We start from the raw sequence: 26,886 nt of genomic DNA on the forward strand, positions 1-26,886 counted from the left end.
ACAAAAGCTTTCTCATGTTGCTTGTAAAGCACTCTGTCAACATAATGAGTCCCCTGTCTGCAGAATTGTTATATCAAACAGATTTATTGTTATATATAAGAACAGGGGAAAAAACAATCGGCCACACACCCGTTATCTGATAAAACACCTCTTCCGAGCAACATTCTCACAGCTTGCTGTGTTCTTCATCTTGTTTTCCATCGAGGTGTTTGCGGAAGAAGGTTTGAATCTGACCCCATGCGTCCACCTGTGCTGCGGCATGAGCCCTGGGCTCCCCTCCCCAGATCACTGGTCTGCCCACCAAGAGATGCATTGAAGCTGCGCACATAGGAAAATACGGAGGCTCAATATAATGTCCTGCTCCAGGATAGCAAATTATCTCAGGTTTTTCTTTTCCATGAGCCTGTAGCCGCTTGGAGGCTTCCACAGCAAAAAACTCGCTCTTAAAGTTGTGGTCATCTTGGCCTACGATGAAGAGGAAACACCCTTCAGCCTTCTCCAATGGAATAAAACTTTGGCGATCGGGGCCCTCAAGTGGGTTGTTCATGACATCCAAAATGTCAGCAACACCAGACTTGTCAAATTTGAGCCGCTCTGCATTGAAACCAAGAGGTGGAATGGTGATGTCCTTGTAGTGCAGTGGCACAGCTATATTGGCCACAGAGCTATTAATAGTGACTGTAACAGTGACACCCTTTAAGAAAGAGGCCATAGAGATACACAGGTCACCACCTTTTGAGTGTCCCAGCAGTCCAACTCCTGGACCTTTAACCTAAAGAGAAAGAAAGAAAGAAAGAAAGAAAGAAAGAAAGAAAGAAAGAAAGAAAGAAAGAAAGAAGAAAGAAAGAAATAAATAGGTGAAACGAAAACAAGATACATACAGTATGTGCCCCTCCCCCCCACATGACTAAGCTGTGGGCAAAAGCTCATGCTGCTCACCCTTAGTTTGGCAAAAGAAAAAAAGCTGAGCTGAGGACCATTTCACATTTCTGAACAATTTATCACAGTGACTGCCCAAGGCTTGCCTGCTTTGGTTAATCTTTGCAGTCAAAAATGGAGAAAACTGTTGCTGTGGACTTTAACCTTTCAGTGTATTTTTATTCAAGGAGTTTGGCACAAATAATGAATTTAAAATATTAGTGCAATGCAAGTAAGCATGTGATGATCAGAGTTCAGCTCAGAGAATACTCTCAAATCAGCAATTCAACAGCTCTCAGAATAAGAATACTATGGTCGCGCGACCAGGGGAAAGAGACAGTGGAAGAGGATTGGAAGAAATTTAAAATATATCTTAAAAATTGTTGTAAAATTGAGGAATGTTAAGATGTCAAGGGGTAAGAAGCAGAGAAATACAGCTGTAACTAATAAATTTAAGGAAACTTAATGAAGGGAACAAATAGAAAAATTGACTAAAGGGTTGCTAAAGAATTGCAAAAGAAGGATGCAGCGAAAGGGAGGTATGGGGAAGTCGGAGGAAAGAAGGTGTATGAAAATAAGATTATGAAATTATACATGTTTAAATGTTTTGTATGTTTTTGTTTGTGTTTTGTTTGTTTTTTATTATGTGTTTGAAAAATGAATAAAAATTATTTTAAAAAAAAACAGAATAAGAATACTATGGAATATATACTTCTGCATATACAGTGGTACCTCGGGATGTGAACGGGATCCGTTCTGGAGCCTTAGATGTGCTTCAAATGTATGGTGTGGTTCTACACACAAGACTTTCCAGTTTCAAATGTAGCACCCTCAGAAGGTTGCTATTTTTGTGAAGGCTGTCCACATATGGCCCTACCTTTGGATGTTTCAGCATATAGTTCACAGCTTCTTCAAAATACTCCAGATGAAATTCCTTCATATCTCTTGGAAGATCTTCATAAGCATAATAGGCCAATGCTAATGTTACAAAGCCATAATTGGCCAACAGACAGGCTCGGTATTCTGGAAGTCCTCCTCCAGTTCCTGAAATATCAATGATTCCAGGAAAGGGACCATCACCTATAAAAGACAGAACGAAGTTGCATTATCTTTTTAAGATTTCTTTAGAATTCACCTTATTGAAAAGAAAGCCTAGCATGGAATCACATAATTTTAGTTTTGGAAGGGACCTTGGAGATAATTTAACTCTGACCACTTGGGTTGAAAAGACCCTTGTTGATGACCCACTTTAATGGCTGGATCCTTCATAATACACTTTTCAAACCTGTTCATATTAGCAGATCAAAAGCAGAGAATGAGAGAGTTTGGAGTCTGAGGTGCCAGTGAGTTGTTGTTGTTGAAACAAACCCACGTTTCCAGTGAGCAAGGCTTGCTACGAAATACAAAGGAATAGGCAAGGTACAGGGCTAGCTCAGCACCATCATTAGACACAGTAGGGCAAATAACACTGGGCAACAATTTTTTACTTTTTGAATGTCTAGATTTCTACGACTGATTTAGGGTATTTTTGCACTGCTGAATCAGGAAATGGCATCTGTTTCTCTCCATCAGGTCAGGTTTTTGTGCTATGTTGATTTGAAAAAAATCAGATCTTGTGACAAAATCAATTACATTTTTGTGGCATTATCAGCTGATTTTTGTCAACACATATCATCCTAAATATGTTTTTAAGAGAAAAAAATGTTTTTCCAGCAACATATATTGATTACCTGATAGAAACATCGATTACTGTAAACTGAATGGTGGACATTGATAAAGGTAAGTACACGTAAATTGCATGTTGCTTCACCATTTTTCAAACTTCAGGGCTTGAACTTCCGTTTCTTGGAACTCCTGGGATGCTCAGCGGCAGGGAGGTCTCTCTTCAGAGTCCAACAGTAGTCAGCCATCATGACTGCGTCCCAGCAACCCTGATACCTGGTCTCCATCTCTTTCATGTCCTGATGGAATCTCTCCCCCTTCTCATCACTCATTGAACCCAGGTTCTCAGGAAACCGGTTCATATGTGAAAATAGGTAGTGCATCTTAACGCTCATGTTGCAGCCCAGGTTTCTGAAAGCAGTCAGCGTGTTGTTGACAAGTTCTGCGTAGTTTCTGGCCTTATTGTTGCCAAAAAAGTTATTCACTACCAGAACAAATGCCTTCCACGCTTCCAGTTCAACTTTGTTCATTGAGTTTCCGAACTCTAGATCTCTGATGAGCTGATGGATCGGAGGACCATCAAAGATGCCAGCTTTCAACTTCTCCATGGTCAATCCTGGAAAAGCCTGGCACAAGTAAGTGAAGCAGTCACCATCCTTGTCCAGAGCCTTGGTGAATTGCTTGATTAAGCCGAGCTTGATGTGCAGTGGTGGGAAGAGTATTCTGTCTCTGTCCACCAGAGGGTCGTTGATGACGTTCCTTTTTTTTTTTGCAAGGCACCAATTCCTCTCGCACAGGCCAGTCCTGATCCCTTTTCGACATAGTCACCCAGAACTATTGAACCTGAATACTTATTGTCATTAAAATAATCATTTCCAATCCAAACAATTATTCGACATGGCCTTTTACCCCCACCAACGTCTTCTAAAATGCTCCACACAAGTGTACATGTGAATAAAAATGTAAAAAAAGACATATGGCCATAACTCAAAAACGTGACCTGACTGAGCAAAACCAATGTGATTTTTGGATTCAGCGCATCAGATTCGTCCTAAATCAGCTGAAAAAAAACGCAGACAACAAATTTGTTGTTGACCAGTGTAATCAATTCTCTCTCTTTACACCTTGCAGCGTCACCCCGGCCGGGACAACTTCCACCTCACTGTATTTGTGAAGTCTTTTAAGGTGCCACCAGACTTCTTTTATTGCCAACACACTTCTGCAGCTCTTCCTCCTCTTCCTTAATTGTGGGTTTTTTTGTTTGCTTGCTGGGTGCCGTATCTTTCTCCCTTTCTGAGCAAGAAGAAGAAGAACCAGTTTACTACAGGATGGAGAAATCCAAGCCAGGGATGTGTGTGCCCTTCCAGAAGTCGTTCACCACAACCACTCCCATGATCTCTCTGAAACTAAGCTCCTCTGCCTGGGACTAACGAGTTCTTTGAAATGCAACAACACGTGGAGGAGCCGCAGCTGGCGTTGGCTCACAAAAAGTGTGCGGGTGTCAACGACACGAAGCGCAGGAGCGTCTAGAAGGCCTTCAGAAGGCCAAGCGCGGGGCCAGAGTCCGCCACTCACCCGGGGGCAGGAAGAGGGTGGCGCGGACCCGCCCGTCCCGCACGGGGATCCTCTGGACGCCGGCGCGCAGGAAGCCCCTCTCGTGGGCGCCCTTGGCGAGGACGCCTCCCGCGAGGCCCTCTCCGTGTCCCTCGAGCACCTCCAGCTCCAGGCTGAAGGGGCGCTGCACGTCGCGCTTCACCAGCCGCCTGAAGGGCTTGCGCGGCTTCAGCGCCCACAGCAGCCCCATGGGCTCCAGGCCGGAGAAACTGCCGCCCTCCAGCGCCGGCGAGCGGCTCAGGTCCAGCTGCCCGCTGCCGTCCGCCCGGTAGAGCGCGAGCGACTCGAAGAGCTCCCCGGTCTCGTCCTGCAGCGACGCCCGGAGCGTGACCTCTTGCTGAGGCCGCAGCCCCGACACCGAGATGCCCAGCGGCTCGTCGAAGAGGCTCCGGCCGGCGGGGGAGAAGTCGATGCGGGCGTCCATGAGGGAAGCGCTGGTGGAGGCGGCGCTCTGAGCGGCTCGGCTTGGGCAGCTGCCGGGGCGGCGAAAGGCGCAGCGGGGTCTGGGACGCAGGCGGAGTCCCAGGCCGCGTCCCCAGAGCAGGCGCGCAAATGAGGCCATGGCAGCGGAACGGGCTGTCAGCCCCAGTCAAATCAAGCGGCGGCGCCACCCCTCGTGGTTTCAAATTACACAACAATTGTTTGGAAAGTACATTCGTTTGGGGCGGAGGGAGGAGGCTGCCCTTCGCACAAGGCCTTTCCCCCTTCTGCCAAATGGTCACCGTGCAGTCCGAATCCATCGAGTCCTCTAACTCCTTCATTTAATTCAATAGGGTTCATGGGCGTAGCCAGGATTTATATTGCGGGTGAGGCAGGGTCTGGGGGCCAGAACCGAGTTAGTTAAGTATTTCTATTTATTTACTTGATGGGGGGTTGGGGTGGCAGCTTGCACCCCGTGCCTCCCTTGGCTACGCCCATGGTGGGGTTTACCAGATTTAGATCCTAATCCTGAACCTGAACGGATATCTTAAAATTAAGAAAAAGTTGTTTATCCCTGAGGTGCAGGTGTAAGACTTCTCTCTCTCTCTCTCTCTCTCTCTCTCTCTCTCTCTCTCTCTCTCTCTCTCTCTCTCTCTCTCGTTTGCTTTCCTGTTGATTGCCATATTTGTTATATGTTGAAAATTAACAAAATACTGGTTTCGGAGGAAAAGCAAAATGGCCCCTCACCAGAGTGCTGCAGCAACTCGTGATAAAAATAAAGAGTAGGGAGCTTCAAATCATAACATTGATGTTACAGGAAATTCATGTTGTAAACAGCCAGATATATTGCCAGGACAAATGCCAGTGAGCAAAAGTTTGCCTTCTGTATTTCATGTAATGTATAATAATGTCAGTTTGATGCACCCAACCTGAAGCATTCTGGAGATCTTCGACTAACTTGAATGCTGAAAACTTGTGCACTCTAAGGTAGTTCAATAAATGTTACTTCACTAGCTTTGTTTCTCTCCATGTTTAAAAAAACCAACAACAACTTCTGAAATAGCAGGTTTAATACCAAACAGCCAAAGGGGACTTAGCTTGGCAGCTCTATTTAAAATCAACAAATCAAAATTGACAGAATGTGAGTACATCATTTGTAGCCTGGCAACAACAGTACACAAGTAGAAGGGAGGTCTGAAGAGACAAGAATCTGATTTCTAATGTGCATGTATTTGCGATGTGCTCCTGCTCCTACAAGAGCAGATCTGTGAAAGCCATTCTGAAAGGTTAGTACAAACTTTTCAGTCTTCATAAAGAACAAGAAAAAGAAATACTGTACCTTGGAATTTGACCAATCCAAAGAAGCAGGGATATGAAATTGGCTGAAGTTGGGAGTGGTTCACATAAAAACAGAGATTCTTGTACAATATTGCGATGTATATTTTCCAACTTAAACTTAACAAAAGATTGCAGTGAACAAAAAAAGGTGACTGCCCACAGTGGCTTGTAGTAATTTAATGTAGAGACCTAATGATTGTAATCACAACATTTAAAAAAATGATTGTTGAAAACATTTCCATACAGTAGTAGGAGTTAACGTAGCATATTGTATAAATATTACTGTATTTTCTCAAGTTTAATGCTCACCTTTTCTGGCCAAATTACATTGTGAAAATTAAGGGTGTGCATTAGATTCAATGGCACATTTACATTGGCCAGCAAATACATTTTTTGGTTTCAAGGTTTTGAAAATTGAGGTGCGCATTAGATTCGATGGCACATTAGACTCAAGTAAATACTGTATGTTATGAAACATGTATGTTACTTTAAGAGAAGACAGCAAAAACATTTTGGGGCACCTTAAAGAGTAACAGACTGACTGTATGATTAAGAAGCCAGCCCCATTAAGGCTAGTAGGATTTCTTCTTTGGTATAGATTGCAGCCTCATTGTGGCATAAGTGTTATGAGAGGAAGTGAGCACTAAAAGAGGAAAGAAAAGGGTTATAAACTAGGATAAATGGATAATTTTAATCAATAAAATTAATATTTAATGTCGTTAAAAATTCCTAATAACTCATCATGAGCAAGTTTTCTTTGAACCATAGATCCTTAAATTATTCCAGCTCATGTATTCCAGGCAGAAACAAGTCCTGCAGGGTGCAAAGCTGACAGCAATAATATTTGCAGGTAAGAAATGTTAATAGCACTTGGATTGGATTAGGGTACTGAAGCAATATTTGTGGGCAAGAACTGACAATGTCAAGTGCACAATAATAGGATAGAAATTTTACATCTTGATGCAGAAAGGGATAACTATTGTCAGCACAGTGCATGTTATACAAGTGTAATAGTCACTGGGAAGAAAGAAAAATATGTTTTATCTGTGTGCCAGGGCAAATTATGCTTAGTTTAATATCAGAGATTCACAGCAGCATCCTAATGACATTTACTTGGACTAGGACTTTTTTAAAAAGCTAATGCTGCTGTAGCTCCAGCAGCTTCAGCAGAGCAATGGTTTAAACACAGACAGGGTGATTTGTAGGTTGTACTGTAGAATAATAGGCTATTGAAGCAGTACTCCTAGGATCCCAAGTGCCGACATGACATGAGTTTTAACCCATTCTGGAGCATGCCTTGGTGACAAAGAGGTGACACTAGGCTGGTGAAGCAATATGATAACATAGTGAATGATAATTTCCCACTACTCTCTTTCTGCTTATAAAGAGCCAGAAGTAGAGAACAGCAGATGGGCTTCATTTTGTCCGCCTTGAACAAGCCTTTTCAGATGAGATCTTTCCCAGTTTGCATCTGTATTAGAATTGTGTTAAAATAGGTTTTTTTATTGTTGTTTGATGCCCTGGGTTTCTTTGGTAGGAAGGGTAAGATATAAGATAAATCATGCATGATAGCATCTTCTCCTCCTTCCACATCACATTACATCCACCATCAAAGGTAAATAGGTCATCATGGAGATTCAACGATACCAGCATTCTGCAGTGATAGCCTGTTTGGGGAAGAACTGTGGTGTTGGGTGTTTGCTTGAATCAGGCTTCCTCAACCTCGACCCTCCAGATGTTTTGAGACTACAGTTCCCATCATCCCTGAACACTGGTCCTGCTAGCTAGGGATCCTGGGAGTTGTAGGCCAGAAACATCTGGAGTGCTGAGGTTGGCTTGAATCTTAAAAGAATTGTCATTTACAATCTGATAGGGTTATTTGTTTTCTCTCTGTGATTTAGGAAAAGCTCAAGTGTCCCCTCAGAAAACAGCGGGATGTTTGTTTCTTTACACAGCCTTTAAGTCTAATTTCTAAAGATTTATGAAAAGTTAGCCACTAGTGAGGAGTCTCACCAGTCTTGAAAGGATGGAAATACCAACTTTTTTCAAGAGCAAAAATCCCTTCCCCCTTGAGTCTAGTCTGAAGGCCAGAGTTGACAGACACAGCTTGCCATCTCGCAAGGCAATGCTGTCTGCAATGAGGGCAAAAATGCCTTTCATGTACCAGAGAGATGTTTGTCATGCCGAAGAGCACTATGCAGAATACCAGAAACAATGCCTCCAGAATGCAGCCAAGAACCTATATTTTTCGAAAGAAGCTGTTTACCACAGAGGGGCAATACTTCAGTCCTTTAAGGACTATGACCCCAGGGGGTTGTATGATTTTTCCAGTGTCATTCAGAGAAAAGAAAGTGAAAATGTTGTTGTTAAGAAGCAAAGGCGACCAAGTAGGCTCAAACCTTTGAAGAAATTAGAGTCCCTGGAAATGAAGCCAGACACGCCTCCTCCCAAGGAAACCACCGCTGATGTTCCTGTCTGCATGGAAGAGCTTATCTGGAAAGCCAAGGTGGAAAGCACACTTTCAGAGCCAAGTCTCCTGGTACCTATTCCACCTCCTCCCCCTCCTCCTTCTTGTGAACCTCCTTACACACCGGCGTTCCTGACAGAACCTCATGAGATGTTAGGAGAATTGACAATCAAGAGGTCAAAAGCAAGACCCCAGGGCACCGCAATCCATGAGCCAGATCATGGGGACCTGAGGTGGGAAGGAACAATGTTGACGAAGTTAAACAAGGCTACAGCTCAATTCATTGTGAATAATCAGCCCACCTGGGGAGGCTGGGTTCAGGGTAAGCCACCGGGTTTCAAGAAGCAAAAATATAACTGGGAAAGCATCAGGTACGTGCTTCCTGATGAAAGTGATGTGGAATTACTGAATCAGATCCAGGCTGAGGATACAGTAGTGAAAGGTCAGATTCCAATTCAAATAGATGAAGAGAAGAAACTGGAGACACCTCTCTCTGCTTATTATTATAGGTAAGGCAAATAAATACCTGTTTTACTGGAGCATCAAGGTGTGTTACATTTAGATGCTAATCTCATTATTTGGAAACATGCCTCATGGGATTGTGATCTTAGGTTTAGCCCTATACACATTTTTGCAATAAAAGCTGCTCTTTCCCCTCACGTTCCAAACCTCATTTGAAGGATGATGGGACAAAATATGGGTTTCTGTGACACCCTGGTGAGGGCCATTCTATGGGTAATTAGCTAAGTAAAAATACACAATGTATGATAAAAACAGTTACAAAACAGCCTAAAAATTAACAGATGAGTTTTTAAAAACGCAAAATGGACACATATGACAGAAAGTTACTCATCCAGCTGGGAAAGCTGGTCAGAACAAAAATGCCTTCAATTGCTACTAGATATTGCAAATATTGCCCTGCTCTGAGTTACTATGGAGTAGCTTTCTGAGATCTTTGGAGCTTGAAAGAGACTTCCTTATCCTGTATCAGTTTTTTCAAAGGGAACACAGAATCAGTTATTTGAGCACAGTCTGTTTTGTTCAAAACCACCATGGTGCTCTCAGAAACCTACTTAGCATCCACCAAGGCGTCATAATGTTTTTATGCATTTTTTAATTGATGGCTGCCTTCTTGGTTGGGGAAGGTGCCTGTTTTGGGGGAGTGGGCGTGGCTTGCTTGTTTTACTGTGTTTTTTGTGGGAGGGTATTTTAGTTGAGGGGAGTGTGTTGCTTGTTTTGGGTGGAGGCACTGAACATTACTAGTTTTACTTCTGTGAAATTGGTGTTTCGTGGTACCAAACACTTTCTCAGAATTCCAAAAAGGCTGGGGAACCCCTGCATTAAAGGATGACCTGGAATAGAAAAGAAACAAATAAAGGGCCAGGATAACACTAGAAAACTATTGTATATATTCGTACCCCACCTTTTTCCCTGACAGGGGCTCAAGGCGGCTTACAGATAAAAAAAGACCAGCCAAAAACATAGAAACAATCAAACATTAATAGAATTACAACTATCTATTTATCAATAAATACAGCACAGCATCAGCCCTTTCATTAAAAAACAACCAGTTCCCACAAGCCTGTTGGATTAAGAATGTGTTCACCTGCTAGCCTCAGGTTCTCCTTTTAATAATCAAAGGTAGAGTAAAGTAGGTCACAATTCAGTAAACTGTCCTATTTGCAAAAGATCTTATGGGAATTATATCTGAAGGAGGAAGAGTGTCAGATAAAAGGGGCAGTAATTTCTAAATGAAGCATTTACTACATTTGCTGTGCTGTAACCCTCCCTGGGGGAAAATAAGAACTGTAGTATTATCAACAATGCTGCGGGTGTAAGCTGAGGTTCCTGAGATCATGTGTGTAAAATGCTTTAAGCAACTTGGCAACAGCAGTTATTTTTGTATATATTGGGTCTATACAACTTGTGGCTCCCCAAGCCAAATGAGCCTGTATTGAGTGGTGTTTCTGCAGACCCTGGCAGACAGCAAAGGCATGTGATTCACTGAGGCTGGGGCTTCAGGGATGCCAACCAAGCAACCAAACAGAAAAATAATTGTTTGGTTTTTAGGGCAAGTGCCAAAAAAGCAAGAGCCTAGGCTGTTTCTCCACCATCACTCTAGATTCCCCCCCCCCCCTTTAAGATGGATTCTTTGCAGCTTTTACATATACTTGGCACTGGGCACGTTGGGGGGCAGAACTGTTTTCTGTCAGGTCACACTGAATTCTGTCCCCAAACTTGCCTGAGACCAGTGCTTGTTTCTAAAAAAAATGTTTAGGGGTACTCTCATTTTCCTACTCATATTGAAATACTGCCCCTCAGTGAGGCCAAACTTAGATTCACAAAATGTTGAGCGATATGCTTACCCCTGCGTCCCCCCAGGAAAAAAAGCACTGCTTGAGACTGCTAGCCTTTATGGCAGCGTGGTCCTCCTCTGGGCTTTGCCCAAGGGCCCTTCCCAGGTACCCAAATTCTTTACTTCAAGAATTGACAACTCTACCTGGTAGGCTTCCATATGTGTGTGATGACCTGCGTTCTTGTTCTGAGAGAATTGCAAATTGTACAGTGCTCTAAGCATTGTTTTGTTTCTTTCCACTGCACACCATGTCTCAGCTGGAAGTATGCTTCTCATTTCGCAGGGGGCCATCTTTCCACATGAGAAGGCGTGGTGTGGAAGATTCAGTTGATATAAACAAAACTGCGGATGAAATATCAAAGAAGGATCTCAGACATCTGGCACGTACTAAACTTCGAGAACGGCTGAGCGCCCGGGTTGGAAAGTACTCATACACTACCCAGAATGTGTTTGAACAAGAGCTCTATTTTGGTAGGTAGAACTATAATTCCTTTTGCTTAGCATTGTATAGATATGAATGATCCAAGATTACGTATTTTTCGCTCTATAACACGCACCTGACCATAACACGCACGTAGTTTTTAGAGGAGGAAAATCCGTAGGCATGCCACCCGTAGGCATTCCCTCCATAACACGCACAGACATTTCCCCTTACTTTTTAGGAGGAAAAAAGTGAGTGTTATGGTTATCTTTCTTGCACAAAGATCACTTGCATTGGATCAACTGTGGGATTCATACAATAACATACAATCATACAATCTGGTGATGCTTGGTGGACTGTGCAAATCCTGTCATTTTTCTGCCATCCCATCCTAAGTTGCTCCCTGTCACATTTTTAAATATTATATGTACCTGAGTCCAGGAAAATTAGGAGAGAACTATTTGTATGCACTTATTTTGTGTGTTGGGATACGGGTGTTGCTGTGGGTTAAACCACAGAGCCTAGGACTTGCTGATCAGAAGGTCAGCTGTTCGAATCCCCCTGACGGAGTGAGCTCCTGTTGCTCAGTCCCTGCTCCTGCCAACCTAGCAGTTCGAAAGCACGTCAAAGTGCAAGTAGATAAATAGGTACCATTCCGGCAGGAAGGTAAACGGTGTTTCCTTGCGTTGCTCTGATTCGCCAGAAGCGGCTTAGTCATACTGGCCACATGACCCGGAAGCTGTACGCCGGCTCCCTCGGCCAATAAAGCGAGATGAGCGCCGCAACCCTAGAGTCGGCCACGACTGGACTTAATGGTCAGGGGTCCCTTTACCTTTTTACTATTTTGTTTGTTATTTCAGTTTTATTCTCATCCACCTTTAAAGACCTCAGCAACCTTGGGAAGGCTGAATTATAATGACCAGACTATGGCCTCCCAGTAAGCTTTGTGTTGTCTACAGGTACAACGTGTTACATTCCAAACGTTGTGGACTACTTTTCCCATGAGGCCCAGCCAGCATAGCCAGTGGTCAAGGATGATGGGAGTTGCAGTCCTCAACATCTGGAGGGCATGACCTTGACTATTCTTGCTGTAACCCCTACACCACACTGCCTTTCATATGCCACCAGAAAGTTCTGGGCAACAGGAACGGGATCATCCATGCCATCCCCAATCTAGTTGTGGTTTCTTTTGTCTTCTGTGTGTATTTAGGGTCAGCCAAAATTGTCCATCAAAAGACCAAGAAGGATCTTATTGTTATGGATAATCATTATGAATATTATAAACAGCTCCAGCAATGCTACCCAAGACCTCCAGAGGTCTGGAGCTTCATGCCACCAAAAAAGACAGGTAAGAGGCGGTTACGTACTTGTTCCATCCCACGGGTCCAAGTACAGACTGGGACAAAGAATTGACAGCTGCACTGAAGGATCCAGCTGTAGGGATTCCAAAGAAAGAGGCACAGAATACCAGAGTAATCACTTCTAGGGCTTTAGGATAAGAGACATGTCAAGAGACTTACATACAGCAATGTAGGATTCCTTGCCGTGGCTCTCCACTCTGCCTTAGGGTGACTAGGAAGGAAAGCAGCATGGGGAGGGGGGAGGCAGACAGACGGACGGAGGGAAGAGGAGGGGAGGTGGAGCAGAGCAGGTGGACCCTGATGGCCACAGAGGAAGTCACCAACGGTGTGTGAAAGGCAATGAAAAGCAAACTTTTTGAGTACCTGGTCTATGGTCTCTCCTGACTTTGGAGGTGTTGATACAGCTCCTTGCCAAGAACACAAGGGAGCCCTCCGCCTATTCAGTGTATTCTGAGACGGATCACTGCTCCTGCTCTCTACACAGGGAGGGCCATGTTAATCTTTATATTGCATTCTTCTACCTTTCAGTGGGAAGCTCCCCTCCCCTCAGTTGTCCCCTCCATCGTTCTGCCCAGACACTGAGGTCCAGTGCCGAGGGCCTTCTGGCAGCTCCCTCGCTGCGAGAAGCCAAGTTACAGGGAACCAGGCAGAGGGCCTTCTTGGTAGTGGTGCCCGCCCTGTGGAACGCCCTCCCACCAGATGTCAAAGAGAAAAATAACTACCAAACTTTTAGAAGACATCTAAAGGCAGCCCTGTTTAGGGAAGCGTTTAATGTGTAAAAGGTTATTGTATTTTAGTGTTTTGTTGGAAGCCGCCCACAGTGGCTGGGGGGACCCAGCCAGATGGGCGGGGTATAAATAATAAGTTGTTGTTGTTGTTGTTGTTGTTGTTATGGCAGTGGTGGGCCTTGGGGTCTCAAATTTCAGCACGCCCTGTGTGATGGCAAAATTTGGCACTCCCCACCCCTCACCTTCCGTAGCCTCCTGTGGTGCCCCTGAGGCTCCTTGCCCAGTGCAACCAAACTGGTCACACTCCCCTAAATGCGCCTCTGGTTGTGGTCCTGTCTCCTCTGCAGGAACAGGACTTTTGGGGAGCTCTAGTTCCTTACAAAGCCAATTGTTCCTTCTGCTTTATTTTCCCTAGACTAAATAGGATTGAAATAGAGCCTGGCTATTTTTGTTAAAAAAAACCTTAATTGATTTCACAAAGCGAATGAATTTTCCTAAGAATAAAAATCCTCAATTGATTGGTCTGGTTTGATTTACCTGAATTAATTTATTGTTGGCCCATCAGCCACACCACTGCCATCTTTCTCAATTATTTTATAAGCTAGTGCTCCAAATCTCCACATGTGAGGTGGTAGTATTTACCAGGTTGAAATAGTCTCAGTGTTTAACCCTGTTCCAGTTTTTCTTTCTGTGTCCATTCATGTCATTGTTGGCAAGGGTTAGTATGGATTGCTACTAACCAATTTCCACTGACTGCTGCTGGTTCAGTTCATAGGGTGCAGAAGGGAGCCATCCATTGGGCAGCGCTTCCCTCTGTCATTGAACACTTCACCAAAGTGAGAGAAGCTGAATCCATTGAACCAGCTATGAGAGAGAGAAGATATTTGTACGGAGGGACTGATCTAGATGTGTCTGAGGAAATCTGTATCCGTAAGACTATGCTGGAACAGTGGAAGGCTGCTTGGAAATATGGTGAGCATTTTATTGTCCGTAGGCCAATCCCTTCCAGTCGGGATTCAGGCCTCATCATGGGACTGAAACTGCGTTGGTCGCACTGGTTGATTATCTCCGGCGGGCTAGGGACAAAGGTGAGAGCTGTTTCCTAGTTCTGCTGGATCTCTCAGCGGCGTTTGATACCATCGACCATAACATCCTTCTGGACCGTCTTGAGGGGCTGGGAGCTGGGGGCACTGTCATACAGTGGTTCCGCTCCTTCCTCCTGGGTCGTGTTCAGAAAGTGGTGGTGGGGGGATGAGTGTTCAGACCCCTGGGCTCTAACTTGTGGGGTGCCTCAGGGTTCTGTCCTCTCCCCCATGCTTTTCAACATCTCTATGTGGGGGTACCTTTGAAGGTGACTCGGAAACTACAACTAATCCAGAATGTGACAGCCAGACTGGTGACTGGCGGTCCTATCTTAACCCATTGTTTTATCTTCACAGTCCTGGTGTATGACTCTCTATCATGTCCAACAAATCCATATTCTATTAACATGCAGGAGGCAGCTTATTCTGTACTGTTTTCTTTCAATTGATTTTCAGCATAGTCCTCTCAGTGGCCCTATCTTTCATGTCGCTATTTTATCTTTCAGGCTCTGGGCTCTCTCCCAACTCTCTCAGCACATGCCAACTCTCCTTCTTTTGATAGGATTTATGGCACAGCAATCTTTGAGTTTTTAATGAGTTAGTATTCCAAATATGAGTCTCCCATGGTGTTCTAAATTAGTGTTCCAAGTTAGCGTTCCAAAAGTGAATCTTCCATCAAAAAGCAATGCTGTGGGGTATATTTCAATAATTGTTTGGTGATTGTTTAGTTTAGCTCCTCTAAGATCCAGGTTTGTTCCCCTGGGCCCTAGGGAAGCCAGCCAAAATCAAAGATTCACCCTCACTTTCACATTACACCATATATTAAAAAGAAAACTCCATGCAAGCAAATGCAGTTTTTTAATGTGACCTATTCCCCCAATTATGATCTGTCGAATGTCCTCAGCTCCCCCTGGGGGGAAGGCCGTTTCTTTTTCTCCAGCGCCACAGCTGCCGTGTGACATTTTTCTTCTCAATGCTCAGGTCCACGATGGCATTCAGCAACTATAGAAGGATTAATCAGAGACTTGGCAGATGTGCACATTCAGAATCGGGTCAATGCTATACTTACCTGCGCAACTGCTGTGCTTGAGCGGCCCCACGAAGTCCACGATGCAAGTGATGAGTCAGGTATAAGCAGCTTCTACTGGAAACTGTTGTAACTTTTGTTGTGGTTTTTCTGGTATAGCAGGCTGGTAAGGTGGCACAACTGTTTAGGACTGGAATACAGACTATCATGGATCCAAGTACCTCTGGTTTATAGACAAAACAGCTAGGGTGTCATCCTACCCAAATTAAGGAGAATGCTTAATTTAACACAGTGAGACTTACTTTCCAGTAAAGATGTATATGATTGCACTATTAGGATTGTACAGTTGAAACCGACTAATCACACTGCTCCAAATATTTGGACCATATTGTCTGAATGACTAGGTGCCAACGTTGTAGGGTGAAAAGCACTGTCTTTTACTTTGGGTTCTTGGCCAAATCATAGAATCCCCCCCCCCCCCATGTTCCTCAACAGTTATGCCTTCTTCTGTCAGAATGGGAAGGCTTTTTTTGGAATGAATACTTGAGGACCTTTCTGAAATCATCAGAGGACAGGGTCTTGAGAGTGCCATGCAGTGGTACCTCGGGTTAAGAACTTAATTCGTTCTGGAGGTCCATTCTTAACATAAAACTGTTCTTAATCTGAGGTACCACTTTAGCTAATGGGGCCTCCTGCCACCACCGCGCCACCACATGATTTCTGTTCTCATCCTGCAGCAAAGTTCTTAACCCGAGGTACTATTTCTGTTTTGTTTTTGTTTTTTAACAATAAATTTTTATTGATTTTCATTAAGCATACATTCATTATACAAATAAATCTCACATATATCTTTGGCTCTGCCGAGCTTCAGACTTTCCTCCACCCCTTCGGTAAGTATCGTACATTTTCTTACATCTCGTATTCTGTTTGTTTATCTGGTTGACCATATGCTGTTAGTGTTAGTCTAACCCTGCCAGTGTCTTTAAGGTTTTACAATTGTCTCTTATATACACCAAATATTTACTCCAACTTTCATAAAACTTCTGTTCGTCCTGGTCTTGTATTTCCCCTGATAATCTGGCCAATTCTGCGTAATTCATCATTTTAACCTGCCATTCCATAATAGTAGGTATTACATCTGTTTTGCAATTCTGGGCCAACATATTGCACTGTTTTGAATGTCACCATTCCTTTTTCCTCTTCCCCCACTCCACCCACTCCACTTTTGTGAACTTTGGAAGCCAAGGATTAGTCAAAGAATGAACGAACAATGTGAAAGACAGAAGGTCCAAAGGGCAAAGGTTCCAGCTATTTCTGGTTAACTGCTATCAGCATGATTTTATGATCCATCTCTACCAGGAAGAGTATCAGACAAAGTATGCCAATCTAGCCATTTCGATTCCTGGATTTTTAGTACAGTGGTACCTCGGGTTACATACGCTTCAGGTTACAGAACTATGTTGGCCGAGGTACTATTTCTGGGTTAGCGGAGTCTGTAACCTGAAGCGTCTGTAACCCGAGGTACCACTGTACTGTTTTCATAGTGAGCATATTTATAAAATGAGTGCTTACTGACCATCAATAAAAGAAACATCTTATTTTTAAAAGCTGGCATAGTTTTTCCATAGGAAGGCAAAAATGTTTACATGCGAATGTTCTACTCTTTCTTTCAGTAATAGGGATAGAAACTGGTGGCAAGAATTTAGAAGTTGAAGATATACCAAAGAAAATACAGCCTTTGCTTAGAAATACATTGTTTGATAAGGATGCTCATGTGAGAATGGCTGCTGCGGTGGGCTTCTACGCCATGGGGGAGTGGAATCCAGTGGCACGGTCCATCATGAAGGATGCTCTGATAAATGGTTAGCAAAATAACTTTCCTCTTCCTTCAATATAGGAACTGTTTTGTAGATATCAAGCATCTCCAAAGCCATGAAAACATTTTATCTGACAAAGAATATTCAAAAAGAAGCCAGACTAGGGCCTGAATCCACTTATAGTTAGACTGTAAATCTACATGCATGTGCCTGGGGACTCAGTGGGGCTTACTTCTGAGTATACACATATAAGATTGCACTGTCAGTCACAGCTAAAGCTGCAATCCAAAACCCTGGTCTGCCAGGCTAGAAGGGGTTTGGTTGAGGCAGAAGTGTCCCTCTGCACAGCCCAGACTGGTTCTGCTGGCCTTTGATTACTTCCACTACTGTGGAGTGTCTCAGTATACCTTCTTCTTCTCTGGCGATCACTCGTAGCCGAATAAGATTGTCTTCCATATACACAGTTTTAAAAGTGAGTCTCTAAGTAACTGTGGAGGCCAATTCTGGACCCACACGTCCTTCCACAGTAGGGACATAGGTTTCTGGGTGGGGGTTTGCCAAATGTGCCTTCCTCTTAGTGCATTTCTAATTTTCATCCTGAGTTCAAGCGTCTTCAAAACCCATGACACCTTTGGTAAAGGCTGTTCTTAAATTAGAGTGCTCACAGGCCAGTGCTTCCCAGTTGTCGGTGTTTATACTACATTTTTTAAAAAAGATTTGCTTGAGAGAGTCTTTGAACCTCTTTTGTTGACCTCCAGCATTATGCTTACCATTTTTAAGTTTGGAATAGAGTAGTTGCTTTGGAAGACGATAATCAGGCTCAGTACACCAGCCCCACAGTGGTTCCTGGCAAAATGCCCCCTCCTCCTAAAATGGCCTTTTCAAAGGTGGGGATGGGTGTGGAGCTGGACTAGCAAAGGATCCAGTGGGCAGTGAGCTGGCCTTGCTGCCATATGTGATGGCAGTGGGCCCAATCCAGTCTTCTTTGCTGTGCCACCCTGGGAACTGTAGCAGTACAAAGGGCATTCACCCCTCCCCCACTACTTTCCATCCTGGCTGGCATAAGTTAGAATCATAGAATCGTAGAATTGCAAGGGACCACGAGGATCACCTAGTCCACTCCCCTTTGCAATGCAGGAAGATTTTGCTCAACATGGGACTCAAACACACAACCCTGAGATGAAGAGTCTCATGCTCTACCAACTGAGCTATCCCAGAGTTGCTGGGCTGCGGATTCTGCAGTGGCTATGGCACTGCATTAAGCCCTGCTGCTCTCCCTGACCCACTGAGAACAACAGTATTTATTAATCATAGTTAGCTAGATGTTTTAAGATCAAAAGAGGATATGCGACAAAATGTCATCTTCATGCTGCCTCAGTGTAACTTTTTCAACAATCCTGCTGTGCTTACCAATCACTTTCTTAGACTGCAAAGACTCTAATAATTAAAAGTGGTGTGTGTATTAAACTAAAAGTTTAATGTGTTCTTTCATCTGATCCGGGGTGGCTAACCTGTGACCCTTCAGATCTTATTGGACTCCAAATCCCACTGGCTCTAGTCAGCATGACCAGCCCCTAGGGATGATGGGAGCTGTAGTTCAGCAAAATCTGGAATGTTCCAGGCTTCCCACTACTGCATTAGACCAAGCTGGAATGAGAGTCTTTTTTATAGAGCGTCATATTATATACTAGTAATTCTTTTGCTATTAGGTAATAGTACAGACAGTTGGACTGCAGCTCAAGCCCTGGCAATGGAAGGCAATGGAAGTTTCCATGTAGTGAAAAGGATCCTGACTCAGATTTTTGAGCAGAAGGATGATGCCACAGAAGACCAGGCTTGTATTTTATTATCTCGACTCAGCCGACAAACAGTAAGTACAAAGGCTGAGATGAAAGAACAAGCTGGAAACACACAACCATTGTGGCCTGCTGATATTTACTTGATTCAGGCTTGCTCACCACTGTTGAATACAGACACTGGACACTCTTTGTAGCACAAGGCATGCATGTTGCAGAAAAGACAGGCATGAAACTTGTTGTTCTACTTTGGTGGACTTGGGCCCAAGGGTCAGGTTCAGCTTCCTTGCACAGAATCCCACAGGGAACATTCACATCAAAAATTATTTTGCTTTCTGTCTGTGAATAAGTGGCCAGGCCAGTTGCTGTACTCACCAGATTTTTCCATGGGGATTAATGATAATCTTGTGAACAATGACATTATTTCTCCTTGGATTCCAAGTAGATTAGTCAGATGACTCTGGTTCCATTATTTGCAGTATTCCAGTCCAGATTATCACAATGCCATGGACAATGGCTTCACATTGTGTTTTCTTTTTAAAGGGTGGGTGTGTGTTGTTAAAATCTGAATGGGAAATTCCTAATTTAATACTAATATATATGTATATTTTAAAAAATGGTTCCAGCAGGACATCTGTTTGTTATATACTATCACAAACAGGGATAGCTCACCCCTTTTCCCTGAGTGGTGAAGTTACAGCAGCAGTCTCTTTCCTTGTAATGAAAGAAAGCACAGGAACTGATGGTGTATTTGTAATTATCTGGATATTAAGATCAACCTCCGAGGCCTTGCTCTGAGTTCCCCACATCATCTGAAGAAAGGTAGATGATGATCAGAGACAGTGGCTTTCAGTTGTGGCCTCCTTCTCCAGAGAGGTTTGCTGGTGCTATATTTGTTTTATACTCAGTGCCAGGTGATAACATGTTAATTTTCCCAGGCCTTAAGGATGTATGTGTTTTACAATGCTGAAATTGTTGTCTGCTTTGTTGATACAGCTTAGTATTTGTTACTATGGTTTAGTATTTGTTTCATAACAAGCCACACTAAGAGTTTCAGCTGTAGAGTTAATCAGGTCAATTAGTACCAGTTCCTCAAAGCAAACAGCATGCTTTGAAGTTATCTCCCATTGTTATCTCGCAGTCAGCTCCAAAAATGGTCATCGGTGGTCCTAACTCCTCTCCTTAAAATATTGGCAAGCCTCTGTCCATCTTCTATACTTCAGTGCTTTTTGGCTTTCCACTGATTGGCTTAATATTCCAGGGCTTGGTTCATTGCTTACTGGCATCCGAATTGAACAGCTACCAATGGAAGCATCGGGTTTTGGCCTGTAAAACATTTTCACGTATTCCTGGGAGTGTCAGCCAAGTAAGTTATGCCTCACGAACCTAACATACTATAACATCCATAAGAGAATATTGGTAGAGCCATTTTCGTGACCGAAGCACTAGCAGATTCAAATATTCCTTCTGACATGATTCAAGCTTACTAGAGATTCCATTGTTTGGCAGTTCGGAGTGAGGGAAAAACATGTTTCACTGATCTCTTCATTTGTGGCATGCACCAACATACACATAGTAATTAAGGGGGGGGATTGTTGCAGTGGTGATGCCACTGTTAAGCATTAACAAAAAAAATCTGATTCATTTAAAATTGCTCCTAAATGGCACTGGTGGTGAAACAATGTGTAAAGACTGAGATGTGAATATATAGACAGAAAATTCTTTGGTTTGAATCCTAAACTAAATCAGCTGAAGGAAGCTCATGGAAGGAAAGTTTCCTGTTGCCTCCTCGCTACCCAGCCCTGTGTGTTCCCTGAAAAGCCTCACCAGAGACTCAGGAGGCCCTCCCAAACAGCAGAGGCTTGGGCTCAGGTGTATCCTGGGGATAAAAGGAGAAGGGAGGGAATCACAAAACTTGCCTTCTGTGGATTTTCTTATTTTATGATCCAAGTCTGATTTTGGAAGACCCACATTGCTTAGGAGGCCACTGGCCCTCCAGAGTAGGCTTTTTGGAGGGTTCAGGTGTCTTCAGAGAGACAGAGGGAATGGGAAGCTTTCCTTTTATGAGCTTCTTAAATTAACTTACCTTGGAATCCAAGCCCGCATTATGTAGGACCACAGCTCTGTATATGAGCACTGGGGTTGGGATGCACAGGTTAAGGTTTCTACAGCCGGCAGAAATCCTAGGCCTGCCAAAAAATATCCATTCCTTCCCAAAGGGCTACCCAGCAATGAAGGGGGCCAGCTTCCTTGATTCCTAGACTTTTCCAGGTGTCCAGGCTTTCTACATCGCTCCCCGCAGAGATGCTGACATCAGAAACAGTTGTACTCTTTTAAAATGATGCTTTGTGAAGCAAGGTTGTGTTGCAGCAGTTCTGCTCCCACAGGGCTGCTTTCAGAGAGCAGCATTGGGAAACTATGGACCGGCCTCCTGCTAGTTGTGTTATGGGGAGATTTGGGGCTCTGTTTCTGTTACATCTGAATCAGGAGAGGCTGTGGCCGTTTCAAACCAGTGCCTGGACACTCTTATACTACTGTTTTACTGGTTTTATGTTGCATTCTCTTTCAATGACATTGCTTGTTGTCTTTATGCTGTACACTGCTTAGCATTTTTAAAAATATTAAGCAGTATATAAATGCTTTTTAATGATCATCTTCATCTTTGTCTTCTTCAGCGTCAATTTATCTGTAACCTAAAGTTACTCTTAGTTCTTCTATGTAGGACCTAAAAAACAAAATTGTCCAGCTCATGTGGACAGATTGGAAGTTTGATGTACGCCAGGCAGCTGCCAAGGCTTTAGGGCATTTGGAACTTGGGAAAGAAGTCCATGATCAACTCAGGTGAGAGCCGTACAACGTGGTAAGACATCTCAATCACTAGCAAAACATTTCCTCTGCAAGATTCTGAAATGCAGATAGACAGTGCATTGGAAACAGAGGACCTCAATAATGTCTGATGGCATTTGAAATGAGACGCATAGAGATCCATATGCATGTTAGAAACATCATCTTCACTGACGGGCAGAGCAATCCTATAGTCACATTTCTGCCCAGTGCCACAGATATCCTGGCAAGAGTTTTCAGCCAACGTACTGGAGGTAGTTCCTTCAGGGTAAGTATCATTCTATTGACATAGCTCCATCTCTGCCAGCAGAGCATCATATATACTGCTTCCTAAAGCCACTTAGCTGGCCTAAGTCATTTACAGGATTTGCACCCTTAGTATGCTCTTAAGTAATGACAAAATTGGATAAAGTTAATAACAATTGGTGTTGTGCTTTTAAATGCACAAAACTAAAGCTTGATTGATCCGCTGCTCCATAATGTGAACTGGTCTGATTGTCTGAAGGCAATGCACAGGGGCAACATGAGAGGCAACATCCAGAATCAGTCCACGGTCAAGACACTGGGGCCTGGACTCAAATCAGGCAACTGGTGCAATTACAATGGTGCGTTTACTTTGGAACCCGGAGCGCAGCTGCAGGCCATCAAGGCTGCCTAAAGAGTTCGTCTGTTGATGAGGAGCATCTTACTCACAAGTAGCCATTTTCTCTTGAGGAGGGCAGCAGTCTGACTGAGCCTGCACCCGGACTCCCCCAGACTCAGCGGCTGATCAGCCTCTGCCTCTGATTCTGTGCAGGGGCCTCCTGTGTCCTAAGGAGATGGTTGGAGGGCTGTGACCAATGAAAGGTTTGGCTCTGTCTGACTGTTAATTGACACAACCTGCTGCTCCATTTGCCTTGGGGAGCTCCAGGTCCTCCTCCGAAGAGGATTTCTCCAGCGTGAAAGTGGCAGTGGTGCCCTCCAGGTGTTGGTGGGATACAGCTCCCATCATCCCTAACCATTGGCCATGCTGTCTGGTCCTGACCCTGATGGACCCAACAACATTTGGACAGCACCACAATGATTACCCTTGCAGTTCTTTATGCTAAACCAGGCATAGGCAAACTCGGCCCTCCAGATGTTTTGGGACTACAATTCCCATCATCCCTGACCACTGGTCCTGTTAGCTAGAGATAATGGGAGTTGTAGTCCCAAACATCTGAAGGGCCGAGTTTGCCTATGCCTGTGCTAAACACATCTAGCTCATGAACACCGGAGTTTTTGCTGCTGCTGATTCTATTAACACTTGTTATAATTAATGGCCCTTCACTTCAAATGAAGTCTTTACGCCCAGGACTTAATAACTGAGTTCAACCATTGTTCATTAAGAACACACTTGTGCCCTCAGGGAGAAGCTAAAAAGAGGAGATGTCCGGATGAGGGTGGAAGCTCTTTCATTGATTGGGTGGCTGAAATTCATGACGGCCAGGCTGCTCCCTGGCTTCCTAAAGTGTTTCACTGACGACTTTGTAGCAGTTCGAAAAGAAGCCTGCTGGGCAGCTGGAGAACTTCAGATTAAAGAAGAGATGGTGAGTATTCAAAATGTAGGGTCAGTGCACCCACGAGGCAAGGTGAGGTGACTGCCTCAGGTGGCAGGATCTGCAGGGACAGCAGATTCAGCAATGCATCGCCTTCTGATGCTGCTGCAGCGGCAGAGACAGCTGGGGTGCTGTTCCTTGAAGGCCAGATCTGCTGCCTCCTTGGCAGCACCCCCTCCATGCCTCCTTTGCATCAGCCTCTTGGTAAATAGGAGGCACTGCTGGTCTTCTCCCATCCTTTGTTCCCAAAGTGGTCATTTATTTCCCGCTGATTCCTGATGTAGATCTTCACCCACCCCTTCTTCCCTGGGGGGATGCTATTTTGTGGTTTGCCTCAGGTGCCAAATGTTCTTGGGCCAGTCCCAGCAAAATGACTGGCAAAAGCCCTATATGCGGAGATAAATATAAACTCCTTTCTTGAATGCAGCCTGGGTGGCTTCTTCAGAGACTTATTCTTCAGACGCTGGTCCAGGGCTGGAACAATACATCTTCCTCACTGATTATTTGGGGAGAACCAACCTTCTATATGCATAATAGATGTGGTATAAATGCAGGCGTGCATCTGGATGTATAACGCAACATCTACATTGTGATGCTTTTTCAGGCTGGGTTCTGCCTGGATGCATGATGTGGAGAAAATGGGTAAAGAAAAATTATTCTCCCTCTGCTATAATACTAGAACCTGGGTCCCTCCAAAAAATCTGAATTAATGGGAGATTCAGGACAGACAAGATCCTTCTTCACGCAACACATAGTTAAACTATGAAATCACCCCCATAAGATGGTGCCCGAAACTTGGACGCTTTTCCAAGAGGATTAGGGAAATTCATGGAGAATAAGGCTATCAGTGGCTGCTAGCCATGATACATGTGTCAGAGGCAGTGCGCCTCTGTATACCAGTTGCAGGGAATTGCAAGCGGGGAGAGTGCTGTTGTATTCAGGTAATGCTTACAAGATTCTCATAGGCATCTGGTTGACCACTATGAGTACAGGAAGCTGGACTAGATGGGCCTTTGGTTTGATTCAACCGGACTGTTCTTATTCCTTTTGATGTAGACTTCATTACATGCAATTTGAGCTGGATCAGGGACGCGGGTGGTGCTGTGGGTTAAACCACAGAGCCTAGGACTTGCCGATCAGAAGGTTGGCGGTTCGAATCCCCACAACGGGGTAAGCTCCCGTTGCTCGGTCCCTGCTCCTGCCAACCTAGCAGTTCGAAAGCACGTTAAAGTGCAAGTAGATAAATAGGTACCACTCCGGCGGGAAGGTAAACGGTGTTTCCGTGCACTGCTCTGGTTCGCCAGAAGCGGCTTAGTCATGCTGGCCACATGACCCGGAAGCTGTACGCCGGCTCCCTCGGCCAATAATGCGAGATGAGCGCCGCAACCCCAGAGTCGCCACAACTGGACCTAATGGTCAGGATTCCTAGGGCAAAGATCTATATTAAAGTCCCTTGTCCAGAGACAGAGAACCTGTGGCCCTCCAGATGTTGTTAGACTCCAACACCTGTCAGTCCCAATCAGCATGGCTAATGATCAGAGGTGATGGAAATTGTACTCCAAGAGCATATGGAGGGCCACAGGCTCCGTATCCCAGCTCAATCCCGTTTCATCCCAGGGAAACATTTCTGCTACATCTACAAAGTATTGTTTGGTAGAGCCAATGAATCCAGCTGAAGTTGCTTGGGGGCTTTGATCTGGTTTGTGGACTTTCTGTTAGCTGTTTCTGAAAGTCCACCCTGCCATAGACTGTATTTTCTGTGCTTAAAAATAATAAAATAAGCCGTGTTTATTATTTATTCATTCCCATACTTTATTTTTAAAAAATATTATAGACACGGTTTGCCAAGACCTTCTAAGCACCATTGAAAGTTAAAGGAATGTGATAATGAATAATAATAATTATTATTATTATAATTTGTACATCGCCCATCCGACTGGGTTGCCGTGGCCTCCAGCAGACAAAAAAAAACAATAAAACATTAAATATTAAAAACTTCCCATAAATATTCCCTATTAAATATTAAAAACCTCACCTTCTGATGGGGTGAATGAAAGCAGAAATGTGCTATTGTGTTTCTCTCCTTCATTATTATGAGGCTTGGACAGGAAAAGAAAATACTGCACATAATGGAAAGATGGCTTTTTCAAGACAATGGAATTGAATGAGCTACCTGTCTGCCCTGCAAAAATGTTACAATACACATACAATACACAATACACATGTTACAATACACAAATGGTACAATACAATACATCCGTTGATGGGTGATGTTTGGCTTGGTGGGTTCCACATCGTGCCTACCTGCTGCCTTTATATTACATTCTGTAATTCCCTATTGGGGCAGTCTTGTAATATATTTGGTGTGAACCATCCCGTTTAAAACAATATGCAAACTAGGTTCTGTCAACTAATACCTTTTTTCTTGTTGCTGTTCTTAGGTGCTCAGGTGCCTTTTTAAGATAATGCAGACTGACCCTCTCTGGAAAATCAAGACTCTAGCTATCAAAGGTATTGTACAGGCTAGGATCCTATCATTTCCTTCTCATGTGCAGAACCAACCTGTAAAAAGTATGGAGATGTTCAAGTTCCACTAAAAATGCTGATCCTCATTTGTGGATGTTTTAATCATCAGGACCGAAGCAGCCCCAAGACTAGTGATAATCCTGTGTTAGCATTTACATAGCATATTTCAAGCATTTAGCACTTCATATTGTCTCATATTGTTTCCAGAGAAGTAGCTGTCTCTTGCTGCAACAAGAACAGCAAAGAGTTCTGTGGCCTTTTATGGACTATCACATTATTATGGTATCAGCTTCCATAGACTAAAATCTAGTTTGTCACCAGTTATCTTTGTAACAGCCCTGTAGGATAAGTGAATATCTTAATCATTCATGCTACAGGCATATGTCTGATGTTGAGAGCAAAGCCTCTTGCCTAAGCCTCTTAAGAGAACTGCTAAGTGATTTCAGCCAGAGACTTCTTGGTACACTCTCTTGGGGCCAAGCTGGATATGCCATTAATTGCAACCTTGCATTGAATATGTACACTGTAAAAACTGCAAACCAAAGCTGCAAGGGAAGGGATATGATGATCAGAATCACAACAAGTCATGGTTGGCGAGTGTAACCATTTCCTCCCCTGTTGTGATCCTGAGGGAAATCCCTCTTCTGAAGCTAATATTTGCACTGGGAAGAAATGCCTCCTGCTAGTATCAATTGGGGATTTCCTCTCAACGCAAATAGTGCAGCAACAGGGAACCTTGGACCCAGCAGCCAAATGTGGCTTGCCAAGCCTCTCTGTCTAATCCTTGGGACTCTCCCCAGAGCATAACCTCTCCCAAACACACTGTCTCTTCCCAGGCCAGTCCCCGCACTGGTCTTCCTTCCCACTCCCCTTGAATGTTTTCACTTGGCTGTAAAGTGTTCTTGACCTCTGATTGTGACTCTTGATTGAGA

General features: G+C 44.0%; 2 protein-coding genes across 5 annotated transcripts in view; one reads left to right on the plus strand and one right to left on the minus strand.

The window, feature by feature from the left end:
- Nucleotides 1-65: 65 nt before the first annotated feature.
- LOC309357868 (acyl-coenzyme A thioesterase 1-like) lies at nt 66-5,013 on the minus strand. Its single transcript, XM_081890505.1, has 3 exons — nt 4,156-5,013; nt 1,796-1,998; nt 66-772 (listed from the first exon to the last, which is right to left on the minus strand). The coding sequence occupies exons 1-3, from the start codon at nt 4,754-4,756 to the stop codon at nt 167-169; spliced, it is 1,410 nt and encodes a 469-aa protein (XP_081746631.1). The 5' UTR covers nt 4,757-5,013; the 3' UTR covers nt 66-166.
- A 788-nt stretch (nt 5,014-5,801) lies between these two features.
- Nucleotides 5,802-26,886, plus strand: part of HEATR4 (HEAT repeat containing 4) — a 34,915-nt gene continuing 13,830 nt past the window's right edge. Inside the window, exons 1-13 of one of the 4 annotated variants that reach the window (XM_081889693.1) lie at nt 5,810-5,900; nt 6,721-6,802; nt 7,854-8,928; nt 11,059-11,246; nt 12,407-12,544; nt 14,054-14,257; nt 15,349-15,495; nt 17,068-17,256; nt 18,921-19,081; nt 20,269-20,373; nt 21,730-21,848; nt 23,239-23,419; nt 25,870-25,939. In XM_081889693.1, coding sequence (XP_081745819.1) covers nt 7,979-8,928; nt 11,059-11,246; nt 12,407-12,544; nt 14,054-14,257; nt 15,349-15,495; nt 17,068-17,256; nt 18,921-19,081; nt 20,269-20,373; nt 21,730-21,848; nt 23,239-23,419; nt 25,870-25,939 — 2,452 coding nt within the window. In that variant the 5' untranslated portion in view covers nt 5,810-5,900; nt 6,721-6,802; nt 7,854-7,978. Of the gene's footprint in view, nt 5,901-6,720; nt 6,803-7,853; nt 8,929-11,058; nt 11,247-12,406; nt 12,545-14,053; nt 14,258-15,348; nt 15,496-17,067; nt 17,257-18,920; nt 19,082-20,268; nt 20,374-21,729; nt 21,849-23,238; nt 23,420-25,869; nt 25,940-26,886 lie in introns of all 4 variants that reach the window. The other 3 variants (XM_081889695.1, XM_081889696.1, XM_081889694.1) reach the window with 3 other exon arrangements.

This window comes from Podarcis melisellensis (genome assembly GCF_964234715.1).
Source record: "Podarcis melisellensis genome assembly, chromosome: 1".
NCBI lineage: Eukaryota > Metazoa > Chordata > Lepidosauria > Squamata > Lacertidae > Podarcis > Podarcis melisellensis.